The 14,869-nt window shown below is 42.5% G+C and overlaps 1 protein-coding gene across 1 annotated transcript in view; it reads right to left on the minus strand.

Annotated features, from left to right (window-relative positions):
- Nucleotides 1-3,121: 3,121 nt before the first annotated feature.
- rad54l (RAD54 like) overlaps nucleotides 3,122-14,869 on the minus strand; it is a 30,787-nt gene continuing 19,039 nt past the window's right edge. The window contains exons 13-18 of the mRNA XM_060919672.1: nucleotides 13,616-13,726; nucleotides 13,401-13,524; nucleotides 12,582-12,660; nucleotides 4,918-5,097; nucleotides 3,867-4,030; nucleotides 3,122-3,587 (exon numbers count right to left, since the gene is read on the minus strand). Coding sequence (XP_060775655.1) covers nucleotides 3,386-3,587; nucleotides 3,867-4,030; nucleotides 4,918-5,097; nucleotides 12,582-12,660; nucleotides 13,401-13,524; nucleotides 13,616-13,726 — 860 coding nt within the window. The 3' untranslated portion in view covers nucleotides 3,122-3,385. The remainder of the gene's footprint in view (nucleotides 3,588-3,866; nucleotides 4,031-4,917; nucleotides 5,098-12,581; nucleotides 12,661-13,400; nucleotides 13,525-13,615; nucleotides 13,727-14,869) is intronic.

Below are 14,869 nucleotides of genomic sequence, written 5' to 3' on the forward strand. Positions count from 1 at the left end.
ACTGTTTCTCTAACCATTAAGCCACAGTTTCCCATTGTTTGTTTGTTTGTGTGTAAGTAAAAGTAAAGCAAGTTTGGTGTCTTACATTAGCTTCTTCATTTCTGCACCGAAGTACAGTGCTTGCTGAAGGTGATGCTCTGAAGAAGCCAACAGAACCACATCATCTGCAAAGAGCAGAGATGCAATTCTGAGGTTCCCAAACCAGACACCCTCCTCACCCCAGCTGCGCCTTGAGAGCCCATCCATGAACAATCACAGACAGGATCCGTGACAAGGGGCAGCCTTGGCAGAGTCCAACACCCACCAGAAATGTGCTCGACTTTGTGCTCACACTTTGGTTGTACAAGGACCGAATGGCTCGTAGCAACATCCCCGATACCCCATACTCCCGCAGTGCCTCCCCACAAGAGCCCCCGGGGGACACGGTCATAAGCCTTTTCCAAATCTTTAAAAAAAAAAAAACATGTAGATTGGTTGGTCATACTCCCATGAACCCCCCCCACCAACCCTGCTTGGGTAAAGAGCTGGTCCACCGTTCCATGGCCAGGACAGAATCTGCGTTGCTCCTCCTGAATCTGAGGTTCAACAAATCGGTCGGAGCCTCCTTTCCAGCACCCTGGAATAAACTTTCCCAGGGAGGCTGAGCAGTGTGATACCCCTATAATTGGAGCACACTCACTGGTCTCCCTTTTTGAAAAGAGGAACCACCACCCTGGTCTGCCACTCCACAGGCACTGTACCCGACCTCCACGCGACATTGAAGAGGCGTGTCAGCTATGTCTAGAGCCTTCAGCATTTCAGGGCGAATCCCAACCACCCCTGGTGCCTTGCCACCGAGGAGCTTCCTGACTGCCTCAGCGACCTCTGTCAGAGATATTCCCCCGAGTCCTCAGACTCCACCTCCTCCATGGAGGATGTGTTCAGGAGTTCCTCAAAGTGCTCCTTCCACCGCTTGACAATATCCCCAGTTCGGGTCAGCAGTTCTCCTCCCCGGCTGCACACAGCCTAAGGCAAGCCCTGCTTCCCTTTCCTGAGTCACCAAACGGTTTGCCAGAACTTCCTTGAGACCAATCGAAAGTCCTTCTCCATGGCCTCCCCGAACTCCTCCCACACCCAGGTTTTTGCTTTAGCAGCTGCAACCCTTCTGGCCTTCCGGTACCTGCCTGCTGCCTCAAGGGACCCCTGGGCCTGCCCAGCCCGAAAGGCCTCTTTCTTCAGCTTTTGATGGCTTCCTTCACCACCGGTGTCCACCAGCAGGTTCTTAGGTTACTGCCACGACAGGTACCAATGACCTTTTGGCCACAGCTCCTACCAGCCGCCTCTACTATGGAGGCTTTGAACACAGTCCATTCGTATTCCATGTCCCCAACCTCCCCCGGGATGCGTGAAAAGCTCTTCTGGAGGTGGGAATTGAAGACCTCATGAACAGAAGACTCCGCCAGACATTCCCAGTTCACCCTCACTACACGCTTGGGTTTGCTAGGTCTGTCTGGCAGCCTCCCCCACCATCTGATCTAACTCACCACCAGGTGGTGATCAGTTGACAGCTCTGCTCCTTTCTTCACCCAAGTGTCCAAGACATATAGCCACAGATCTGATGATATGACCACAAAGTCAATCATTGATCTTTGGGCTAAGGTATTCTGCTACCAGGTACACTTATGAACCACCTTATGCTCAAACATGGTGTTTATTATGGCCAATCCATGACTAGCACAGAAGTCCAACAACAAAACACCACTTGGGTTTAGATCAGGCAAGCTATTCCTCCCAATCACTCCCCTCCAGGTTTCCCCATCATTACTCACGTGAGCATTGAAGTCCCCCAGGAGAACGATGGCGTCCCCAGTCAGCACCCCTTCCAAGACACTGCCCAGCAACTCCAAGAAGGCCGAATACTCTGCACTGCTGTTTGGTCCATAAGCACAAACAGTCAGTTTTCCTCTCTGCAACTTGCAGACACAGAGGCGACTGTCTTGTTCTCCAGCAAGAACTCCAACACAGCAGCGCTCAGCTGGGGACTCATGAGCATCCCCACACCCGCCCAATGCCTCTCACCCTTGCCTGGCCTTAGGGTGGTGGGCCCACAGGGTGGTAGCTCCATGTAATTTTTTCAGGCTGTGCCCGACCGGGCCCCATGGGCCAAGGCCCGGCCACCAGACGCTCGCTGGCCAGTTCCCCTCCCAGGTCTGGCTCTAGGAGGAGGCCCTGGTTTCCCACTCCCAGGCAAGGTGCTGCAGCTCCTTTTTTGCGGTTTCATCGGGGTCTTGAATCGCTCTTTGTCTGGCCTCTCCCCTGAAACCAGTTTGCCTTGAGAGACCCTACCGGGGCATTAGTCCCTGACAACACAGCTCCCAGGATCACCAGGACACCCAAACTGGTGGCGATTCTGCGGAGGGGAATTTGGAATAAAAATTCCATATGCAAATACAAGAACTTGTCCTTAACAAATCATTACAATCTGAGAATAACTAGAAAATGCTTTTGTCAGTTTAGAAGCTAACTGTATGTACAGCACAGCAAAGTGTTTATAAATATGGTCAAAAAATGTAATCGTGTAAACCCAAAAGACAGACAATATAATCACTCTATCCAAGGTTGTTCTTCCTTGCCATCACCACCTCAGGCTTGCTCATTAAGCATAAATTTATAAAGTCATATGTTTAAAATCTATATCCAGAATTTATATATTTCCATAAAGCTGCTTTGTGACAACGTCTGCTGTTAAAAGCACTATAAAATTCAATTCCATTTTATTTGTAAAGTCCAATGTTGATATTTCTTTCATTTCCAAAACACTGATCAAGCTTTGGTGAAGCTTGTATAAGCTACACACACACCACTCATGTGATGCCTACCTATATAAATTTATTATATTTACTCACATTGTGTATATAAGCAACATGGTTTAACAATCCCGATTCTTCCCACTTGCACTGTTGTGCATTGTTCTGCTTCAGTGCTCACTAGGTCTCAGATAAGGAAGCTCAGTTAAGTAACACATCATGCTATCTTCTGTTATATTGGATGCTTAATATAATACTTAAATGTTCCGTTCATGCATAAATAATTCTTAGTTTCCTGTTTGTTGTGCTATAAAATCCTGCATAACAACCAGAACTAGACAAAAATAAGCAGTTTTATTTTTTATATATGATAGACATTTAAATCAACATTAATCAAGACCCTCAAATATACACAATAAATAAAAAGAAATAAATGAACAAAACAGCTACTCAGGAAACACTTTGGTCATGTGACACCAAATGACTGTCTCTCAGGTATCTTCTTGTGATGCCTTTCAGCTCAGCAGATCTGATACACAAGTTTAACAGAACAAGTCAGCCACAGCTGCATGTGGCAGGTTTGACTTGTTTACAGTTGTTCAGACGACTCCTCTCTGGTCATGGTGAGAGTTATGGTGGAAGACAAAGGTCACAGCTTTATCCCAGGAGGCCTGGAGCACTGCATCCTTCAGCCCTCGTTTATCTGCACAATGATGCCAGCAGGACAGATTGCTGGTGCAGTCTGAATCATCAGGAGGGGGACGAACCTGATGCCCATTTACACACCGCTGACATCGAAACCTGAAGAAAGAAAAAGAGAAACTTTTTTTTTTGCATAACATTTTGCTAAAGAATTGCCAGCGACATTATGGGATTTCCTTTGTTAGGGAAACAACTAGTCCTTAAACCGTGTCAGCTTCCAATGCTTTAGCTTTTATGATCATAAAGGTAATTTATAATAAAGATGCCATTTGGTTTCTTACAAATGTGCATCTGACGACATCGGAGTTTTAAAATTAATTAATTAATTAAAATTTAAAAGTGGTGTTTTTTGTGTGCATGTGCTTTGTGTATATTTACCTGTCATGTGTGTCACTGACAGTGTCCTCGTTGAGAGTGAACAGCTCCCTCAGCTCCTCCAGAGAAAAATGTCTCTCTACGTCCTGCTCCTCGTCCACCACACAGCTGCTCAGAGCCTTCTTATGAGCCTGCCTCTGTAGGATCTTCTCCTCTATAGTTCCCGTCTATACACATGCACACAGCAAAAGGGCCACAAACAGCTCAGTAAGCAATGGAAACCATCAACGATACGAATTATTAGTTACAGATGCAAAGTCAATGTTTTTATAACAGCATGGTTGAATGCTAGAATCTGACTGGTCAGTGGGTGTGCATTATTTTCGTATAGCAGCAGGGCTTGGAAAATAGTTCCGGCTGTAACATGAACAATTGTTTAACATTCTGATATATTTTGCTTTGATAGTAACATCGCACACGCAGGGACTTGTATGGCAGGCACTCAACATAACAGACTGATAAACCGATTTAAAAAACATTATCTAACAAAGTAAAACCTATAATTGATGGTGATATTTTTTGCTAGGGGAGACAATATTTATAGAAGGTGTCTCAGTTGTAAGTGCTTTGTGAAGTTTATCAACAAGGCAGATCAGTTTATGCTTTTCCGTTTCTCTGTGAAATGACAAGCTGCATGAGAGAGAGATTTACCTTGCCTCTCAGATGTTCCACAACATTAAATCTAATTAATATACATTCAATGTAACTATAGTTTCAGGCATTAATAAATGAACTATTGTAAATCAATGGAACATTGCTGTGATAGAACATAACACACTGCAGACTGTGTCATTATACAAAAAGAACACATTCTGCTCGTGTGCTGCATCATTAATTTTTTTACACTGGTTATGACGACACTGTTTATAATGACCGAGTCAGTAGAGAGAGGGGCCCTGCAATGAGCTGGCGACTTGTCCAGGGCGTACCCTGCCTCTCGCCCATGGTCAGCTGAGATGGGCCCCAGCTTGCCCCCCGCACGGGATAAGCGGTTACAGACAAAAGAACAATAGAGAGGGACAACTTTGTCTTTCTGTTATATGAATATACTCACAGAGAGCAGTCTATAGATGTAACACGTTTTCCTCTGGCCATCACGCCACACTCTCGCCATTGCCTGTTCATCATTGGCTGGATTCCAATCTGGGTCGAACATTACCAATCGATTTGCCCCAATAAGGTTCAGGCCGCAGCCGCCGGCCTTACTGCTCAACATGAAGATGAACTCTGGGCTCTGGGGGGGGGATTTGGCAGAAAAATAGCTTATAAAAAGTGCTGGTATTTACTGTACTTGGAAGATGGCTCTGGACACTTAGAGTAATGCATTCATGTCTGAGGACTACAGTCGACTTGCTAACTTCAGGACTGCAGGTGTCAAACAGTTTTGCACTCAAGTTTCCATCACTGAACAATTTATAACTTCAACACATTAAAACTATAATGAATTTCCTGGTTTCGCAGTTATACTTTGTGACTATATAGGACAGTTATAGAAACGAATTATTTATAAATCACACTGTTATCACCCAGATGAGGATGGGTTCCCTTTTGAGTCTGGTTCCTCTTGAGGTTTCTTCCTCATGTTATCTGAGGGAGTTTTTCCTTGCCACTGTCGCCACAGGTTTGCTCATTGGGGATAAATTAGCTCTTGTTTAAAATCTTTAATTCTCTGTAAAGCTGCTTTGCGACAATGTCTACTGTTTTTTTTTTTTGAAATTGTATCTTTATTTGGAATGGACAGAAGAATACATCCGCATGGCATCATTAATAGGAATACAAGCAAAAACCATTCCAGTTTTTTGTGTTTAAACCAGGAAGGGCGTAGCACTCGCCGACATGGTCAATAAGTCCACAGAATGAAAAGTCGTGAAGCCTGGGTCAGACTTCGTTTGTCTCTTGCATGACCCTTATTCCTTTAACCCAAGATTGGGCAAGATTTGAGTCACAGTTGCCTGTTGGGAACATGGTTAACTTCTTAAGGCCCAGTCTGACGAAGTGTGTAGGGCCAGTGGAGTACACACGTTCTCCTGGAAAGCATCCTGGAACATCTCAGTTAACAGTAAACAGTTAGTACAGAACTATATACAGAAACAGTTGGTGGGGGGGTCCCCGCTGCTGCCGACATAAAAATAAACATTCCTTATCAAGCAGATCAAATGATTAGGGTACAACATAATATTGCCAGTGAGATCAGGTAAAGTCTGCTCTCGTGGGGGTAATGAAGGAAATCCATTTGTTCCAAATTTGGTAAAATTCGTTCTTTTGGATTCTTATTTGGTAGGTCAATTTTTCCATTCTAAATATCTCCAAAGTAATTCCAATCCAGTCGTCTAGGGTGGGCTGAGTCGGACTTAACCATCTCCTTGTAATTGTCTTTTTACTTGCCACCAAGAGTATTTGCAGCAGCTTTATCTCTCTCTTACTTTTCAAAAAAGGAACATAACCCAAGTACAGTGCATCAAAACTCAGGGGTATTTGAGTGTTAAAGACAGTGCTTAATGTAGACTGGACATCCCTCCAGAAAACTACTAACTTGGGACAGTCCCAGAAGATATGGTAGTGGTTGACAGCAAACGAGCCACAATTCCTCCAGCATGGCGTAGTTGCACCTTTGTACCTCTCCTGATGCGGTGTCTTAAAATATCTTATAATATTCTTCCAGCAATGCTCTCTCCAGACCATAGAGTTAGATGTTGACCATTGAAAGGACCAGATATTACTCCAGGCCTCCTCGGAAATCTTGATCCCTGATTCCTTTTCCCATTTATCTTTAATGTATAGGGTGTTATTATTGCTGGAGTAGGAAAGAGCTTTATACAGTTTTGAAATAGATTTAGAGGGGATCATGGTCAAGGCATTTTTCATAATGTGGGAGAATGCTAATTCAACATCTGAAAGGTCAGTTAGTTTACATTCATGATCGATATAAGAACGTAGTTGCAGGTATCTATGAAAATCGTTCCGTGCCAAGCCATGTTCGTCTCTCAGGGTAGCAAAGCTGCACACAGTGTTTCTTTGCGTAAGTGATATGAATGCTGTGAGGCCATACAATGTCCACAATTTGAACCCGGAGTCGTGTCTGTTGGGAAGGAAATCTGAGTCATAAGCGAACCATCTAAATATCCTCAACATTTTATCTATCCCGCTGATATTGATCACCCTCTGCCAAACCTGTAATGTATGGGTCAACCAAGGGTTACCCAACTTAACCACCCTGTCTATTAAGCCCTTATCCGCTATTACTGCTTGAATTGGGAACTGTATCAGTAATTTGGACTCTAGCTCCTTCCATTTGGCTGTATATGTTGCATTACTCCATAATAGAAGGGGAGCAATTTGTGCAGCATAATAGTAATTCCTTAGGCAGGGGAGGCCCAGCCCTCCCCTCTCCTTGGGAAGTTGAAAAGTGGCAAATTTAATTCTTGGTTTCCGACCCAGCCAGATAAATCTGGAGATCCATTTATCCCACTCCCTGAATTGGTTTTCACTCACTTCAACAGGCAAATTCCTAAAAAGATAAAGTAGACGTGGTAACACATTCATTTTGATTGCACTAATTCTAGCACTAAGGCCCAGGAAAGGGATCAGGCTCCATCTATGTAAATCGTTCTTTACAATAGAGGATATTGGCTCATAGTTTGCCCGGAAGAGCCCCGAGAGGTCCCTGGTCAGAATTATCCCTAGATATTTGATTTTCTCGTTTTCCCAATTTAGCTTAAATTTGTCACTAAGAGCCGCAGGGGCTGTATAATTAAGTGTCATCACCTGGGTTTTTGAGATGTTGACTTTATAGCCCGAAAGCTTACCAAAATCACTCAGAGACGACATCAGTTCCCTGAAAGATCTCTCTGGATCCCCCAGGCACACCAGTACGTCATCAGCAAACATCGCTACCTTGTGTTCAACTCCTGAAAGAGCAATACCCTTGATATTTTTGTTTTGTCTTATTAATTGACCTAGTGCTTCTATAAATAAGTTAAAGAGGAGAGGTGAGACTGGACAGCCCTGTCTACAGCCACGTTGCAGGGTAAAGGCACTTGAAAGATCACCATTGATCTTGATACGGGCTGAGGGTCTATCATATAAGGCCTGAATTGTTCTGATAAACTTGTCATGAAGTCCAAACTTCCCCATCACCTTGTACAGGAAAGCCCATCTGACTGAGTCGAAAGCCTTCTCAGCATCCAGGCTTCCGACAATTGCTTGAGTTTTGTCGTTTTGTATTTGTCCTAGGATATGTAATATTCTTCTGATGTTATCTGTTGTTTGTCTGTGATGAATAAAACCACTCTGGTCTAAATTAATGAGGTTAGGCAGCAGCTTCTCCAATCTGCGGGCAAGAATAGAAGTGAATAGTTTATAATCTAAATTTAAGACGCTAATTGGTCGATAATTCCCACATTCTTGTCTATCTTTCCCTTCTTTTAGGATAACTGAGATAGTAGCCTCCCTCCAGGAGGGCGGAACTACTCCGTTCAGTAGGATGTAATTGAATGTCTTAAGCAATATAGGGACTAGTTCCGTCCTTAGGATGCGATACCATTGGGAATTGTACCCATCCGGCCCAACTGCCTTTCCTGATTTTAGTCTGGAGATAGCTGCGTTAATTTCCTGTGTTGAAATTGGCTTTATCAAATGCTCATTTTCAGATTCAGAAATTAAAGGTAAGTCTAGACTGCCGAGAAAGGAATCAATGTAATGCTCCTCAGAAGCATCAGATTGTGAATATAGATCCCTGTAGAAGACCTCAAAGCATTCCTGTATCCTCTCCAGTTTGGATTCTATTGCATTAGTTTTAGGGTTCTTAATTTTATAGATAGAGCTTTCCTCCTGTTGTTTCCGTAGTTTGTACGCCAAATACTTAGTTGATTTCCCTCTGATCTCATAATATTTCTGCCTTAGGAAAGTTAGATTCCTCTGAGCCTCCTGTGTGTATATATCATTGATTTCTCCTTGTAGTTTCCTGATTTCCTGCTTTACAGTGGGGTTAGGGTGGTTAATATCTTCCTGTTGTTTCGTCTTTAGCCTTGACAGTAAAATTGTTAGCTTTTGATCTTTGGTTTTTTTCAGGTGAGAAGTGATGGAAATTAATTTGCCTCTCATTACTGCTTTCAACGCGTCCCACAGAATGATTGCAGACACCACTCCTGTGTCGTTAATTTCTAGAAATTCTTTAATGTCTTCTTTTATTTTAGAAACGATGGTAGGATCGTTGAGTATATTTGAGTTAAATTTCCACAGGGTATTTCGTTTTTTCCTAGCCATCCGCAGAGACATAGAAATAGGACTATGATCAGATAAATCCCTTGTTAATATTTCACAGTCTCTAATCTTGAATCTGTCCACATTAAACATAAAGAAGTAATCTAGCCTAGCATAGACTTTGAATGAACCAGAGTAGTGTGTGTAGTCTCGGCTAGATGGATAGAGCTCTCTCCACACATCCATGATTCCCATTTCTATCAGATAAGACTTAACTTTCCTAATGAGTGTATTAGCGTGCTTAGTCGGGTTGGAGGAGTCTAGTGTGGGATCAAGTCTGAAGTTGAAATCCCCCCCACAGACGACTGTGCCCTGTGAGTCCACCATTAAATCAAAAATTTTCCTGTAAAAAGCCCAGTCGCTCCCAGGAGGGGCGTACACATTTAGAATAGTAATTTCAGATCCCTCTATACTTCCTGTTACCCTGACAAATCTGCCCTCCTCATCACTTATTTCTGAAATGTGTTCATAGTTAAGGGTGCCAGAAATTAGTATCGCCACCCCCCTTTTGTGTTTTGATTTAACCGATGAGGAAAATACATGTTTAAAGCCCCTTCTCCTCAGCCTCAGATGATCTGCTTGGTTCATGTGGGTCTCCTGAAGTAAGGCAATTTGGGCTCTTTCTTTCTTTAATTTAGATAATATTTTGTTCATCTTAATTATATTCAGAACCCCATTTACATTGAAGGACATAATTTTCACTGGCTCAATTTGCATGTAAATGTATTAGATACACAAACAACGTACCCCAACAGCAGCGGACAACCCATCCCCCCATGAAACAAACCAGAAACAAACAGATATGTGTGGTGTTTAACTGAAACACAAATGCGTCAAACCAAACTTCCAGCAGTGAATCACTTCCACTGCTTCCCTTAGTCTTTGAAGGAATACCCCTATCTACTCTCTGAGTTAGGGGGCCTTCCAATGTGATGGCGCCCTCTGAAAAGAGAATCCCACCCCATTTTGACTCGACCCTAGTTGTACATTACCCTGTCGTCCATGTCACAAACACATTGTAATATTAGTTCTCTTCCCATCTGTATACTTGCAGCCTCTCCTTGTATCCTGCAGCTCCCCGGTTCTGCCGCGAGCGCCGTCCCCCGGCATCCCGCCACGCCGACCATCTCTGTATTTTCTCTCTAGGGGTTGTCGACGGTTTAATCACTTTCACCGGAAACCCCCGGCTCGCCAGGTCCGCCGTCGCTTCCTCCACCGTGTTGTAGACTCTTGCACCTTCCTCATAAAACACTTTAAGGCGGGCTGGGTAGAGGGTTCGGAATCGTAGGTTCTTGTCCTTCAGGACCCTCCGCGCCTCTGCGTACTCCTTCCTCATAGCCATGATCTCCGGGGGATAGTCATGGTCGAGGTTTATCTTACTGTTGTTCCACATAAAGCCCTTCTTCTGCCATGCCAGCCTAAGCACTTCTTCTTTAGTAGTGAAACACAAAAACTTTACCAGGGTCGATCTAGGCTGGGAACCACCGGGAGGGAGGGAGACGCTCTGTGTGCCCTCTGGATTTGGAGAGCTATTGACGAGGGGATGTTTAAATTCTCCCGAAGTAGCTTCTCCACAAAATTAACCATGGATTGTGATCCAACCTCCGCTCCCTCTGGGATCCCGTATATCCTGATGGTCTCCCTCCGCGAGTATGCCTCCAGTGATGTCAGCTTAGACTGAAGTTTTTCCTGCATTATTAGCATTTCGGCTAATATCTCGTCTGTGCCTTGGATCTTATCTTCATGCTCGGCGACCCTGGATTCCACATCGTTGATCCTCGCGTTTGTTTTATCCAGTTCCCCTCTGATATCTTGTAATTGTGTTTTCGTGTCTTTTCGGAACTCTTTCACCTCTTTCCCGACGGCTCTTAACTCGTTCAGTATCAACATCAAGTTTACCGGCTCGTCCTCTTTCTCTGTCCCAGCGCCGTCATAGCTGGGGGCGGGGGAGGCGTCCCGGCTAGCCCCGGGAGAGCTAGCATTAGCTTCACCTGTTAGCTGCGTTTCGTCATCTTCGGCAGTTAACTTTTTACCCTTTTTGTTCCTCTTGGACGTCATCTGTGCCCCTTATCCTTTGTTTTCGTGCACTTCGTAAGGTAATAATTTCGCTTCGGGGCAGTTTTATTTAACTCTTGTCGAGAGCTCTCTCTCTAAGCCGCCATCCTCTCCGACCCCCACCGGAAGTCCGTCGACAATGTCTACTGTTAAAAGCGCTATACAAATAAACTTGACCGTAGTCTGCAAGTTTTGCAGTTTCTATGTGAATAAGGAACTGTATGTGTTTAGTTGAGGATCTTTTTTGCTCCTAGGATTCTGCACTGTTTCAGGTAAACTGGTGAAACCTTAGTTTTGCAGCACCTACAGTACAACACTATCAGCTCCTTAACCAGCTCTGCGGTAGAGGTCTGCGCGGGACAGAATTTTCAGTCCCGCTCCCGCATTGTGCAGTCCCACTCCCGCAAAGAATTATGATTTTCAGTCCCGCTCCCGCCCGCAAATCCCGCATGATGCAGATGTTCGCGTTATTTCTCAGGAAAGTTCTTGTCATTGGCTTGGGGAATTAAACATGCTGAGCTTAGCTGAGCTCTCCACTGACCGATCCTTCACCTAGCGCACGTAGTGAGGGTGCGCGTTGCCAGGCGGCATGCGCAGCTGAGGCTTTACAGAGATACCCAACACACCTACCAAAATCTACAGTGGATATTAAGAATATTGTACATTACACATAGCTTATATGTCACTCCTCACATTCTAGGAAATACAAGTAGGCCTATAAGAAATTAATATAATTTAAAAGACACAGCGCGTCTGATTTCAGGACTCTTGACTTTTTAACGGTAAATGTGCCTCTTTTTAAAGCAGCACTTACTTCTGAAGCACTGTGAGCTTCACTAGAGGAGCTCTGCTCTTCTGCCATGATCGGAGATCTCAAACACGGAAGAGCGGAAAGGAATCGGAAACATACGCGAGATTAGACCACATCCGCAAATTTAGGCATCTTAAAATGTTTTTATTAATGCCAAATAAAATATCCAGCACAAATTAGATATGATAGACATAAATTAATAATTTATAAATTTTATTTTAAACACGTTTTTAGTTAGCAGGACTGCAGCTTATCACCTCTCCCGCACGCTCCCGCATTGTGCACTCCCCCTCCCGCCCGCAATGAGCTTTCAAAATTTGTCCCGCGCCGCACTGCTTTGCGTCGGGTCCCGCGGGACTACCGCAGGAGTGCAGGGCTCTACTCTGTGGTGAAGAAGCTCTCTTCACTGCTTCTGTAGCTGGTCCCACATGAATACCCTAAAACTCCCCCAACACAGTTTATGCCCATGACACCCTCGCTTCAATGGATAATCTCGCCTGGATACTGTGGATCTGTAGCTTCTAAGCTGCTGTAATCATAAAACTGTGCTATTCTGTGATTAGGGATCAACATTGAAAGTTAGGACTTACAGAAGGAGTGTTAAATCTTTCAACAATCTTGGCTCTCTTCTTAATAGACATTGTTCCATCCAGTCTCACATACAGATATCTAAGTCAACAATAAAACAAAGTGACCATGGATTAGCAAGACAGTTCAACCACATACACTCAAGCAGCATGCATGAAACATCAGGAATAACAATGTGGAGTATTAATCACTGCTCTCAAAATGATTTTATACAGAATTTGCAAAAATAACATCCAATCAGTATAGTAATAAAGAACAGCATGTGGATTGATAATCTATTATTCAATCTTATTATAGCTAAATATTATATAAGTAATGTTTAATATTCATAAACACATTTTCTAAAAAATAAAAATTTAAAAAAGGAAATGCAACTATGCATCTATAATTGTGTGTTAATGAATGAACTTGGTATTATATAAAAAAAAAAAATTAAAAAATAAAAATAAAAAAACCTGAAATCTAAAGGTTGGTACAGGTACTGAAGATAAAGGAATGAATGTTTCTGTATGTGACTAATTTTTTGAAAAAATTAAGAAATTTTAGAAAAATTAAATGAACATTTGACTAATTTTTTGCATCATAAAAAACAATGTACATATATATAAACGTATAATTTTGGAGAAATCTAAATTTTAATATGCCTTTCAAATATATTAATAGAATTTTATTCTCATCACTATTTCACTACTGATACTGGTACTAATGTCGTTATACATTTTGCCTACAAGAGTCTTATTACACTTTCATTTACTAATCAAATCTAAATTGAAAGCTAATAATATAACAAATAATAAATTGTGTGGATGTGGCTCTCTTACTTGCGAGTACGACACAGCTTCTCAAACAGGTCAAGCGTCTGTGTGTAGTTGGAGACCAGCACCACTTTATCGCTGGTCGTTGTCCGTGTCATGGCCAGAATGTAGTCGAGCACCAGCATCTTCCCTGAAACCAAACAGTAAGGACATCATGATCTTTTAACATACAAAGAGCATCTACAACACATACACACACGTGCAAAACACACACAGCTGACCTGAAAGCTGTGGTTCAACAGCTTTAGTGGAGTAGTTCGGTGGGAAGAGCTCCATTGCTCCAGCAAAGCCCTCATCCCCTTCCACACACTTCTCATAGATTAGTGAAGGGTCTGAAATAACAGTTTATTTACTTGGCAGTGTTGATAATTAATCAAATCTGCATCTACATTATCATGGAAACAAATGATCTTTACTACCATTCCACACTTATCCAAGTTTAGACACCAACGAGTAATTCTAAACTCCATATGGTCAATCATGAATTATGCATCCAAAAATGTTTTTGTTGTACTTGTTACTGTTTCAACACTCATTTCTATATTTATTACTTCACTTGAGTAAAAGAAACAAAGAAAATAAATCTATCCCTTAGGTCAGCAGTTCTCAAAGCATGGCTCAGGGACTTCAGGAGTATGTAACGCATAGCCAGGGGGTCCATGACGTTTTCTTTGCCCCTAAATTTTGTTACACTGATGGAAATCATAATGTCACATTATCAAAGTTGTTATATTTAAGGGTCCAAGCACCAAAGTCAACTTAGACCTAATGTGTTCTAGCAGTGGAAATTTCAATAGAAAATTCTATGGCTCCCAAAAATATCATTTAATTTATAAAAATCAAAAAACTTTTCATGAAATAAATATATACTGTAGGAGTCTGTGGAATTTTACAGTATACAGGGATGAGAATGAAAAATATTTTAAAAGTCTGAAAAAAGCCGGAGGTTTGGGGGCCGCAGGCCCCCAGCGGGGCCCAGGGGGCGGGAGCTAATGATTTTTGGCTATTTTTTTTTTTACCTCAAAACCATTAATTTTATCAGCAAAAAGTTGCAATTTATTTGGAAATAAATTCCCCTTCTTGGTGGACTACCAGGTGAAAATGATTAATATGGTACAAGAGACTTGTTTTTAATCAATTCACATTTGAAGATTTAAAAAAAAAAAATCAATCAATGCACCTTTTAACATAAACAAGCTCTACAGTATTATATTTCTGCATTTTTGTTATTCATGTCTTTGAATACTCTAATCCTTTAAAATGAAGTGCAAACCAGAAAAAAGTTCTATCATATAATTCTCTTAAGCTTTCTACTGATGTTATCATGGTAGCAGGAGGTCTTGCATATTAAGCAGGCAACATTCAACATCACTTATCACTTCCCTTTCAACTGCTGTGTGGACTAACTAGGTTTTATCTGGACAGGATGTTGTGTAATGTAATACAGATACCATATGGTCAATGTGAAGATCAAG

This window comes from Neoarius graeffei, chromosome 4 (assembly GCF_027579695.1).
Source record: "Neoarius graeffei isolate fNeoGra1 chromosome 4, fNeoGra1.pri, whole genome shotgun sequence".
Classification (NCBI taxonomy): Eukaryota; Metazoa; Chordata; class Actinopteri; order Siluriformes; family Ariidae; genus Neoarius; species Neoarius graeffei.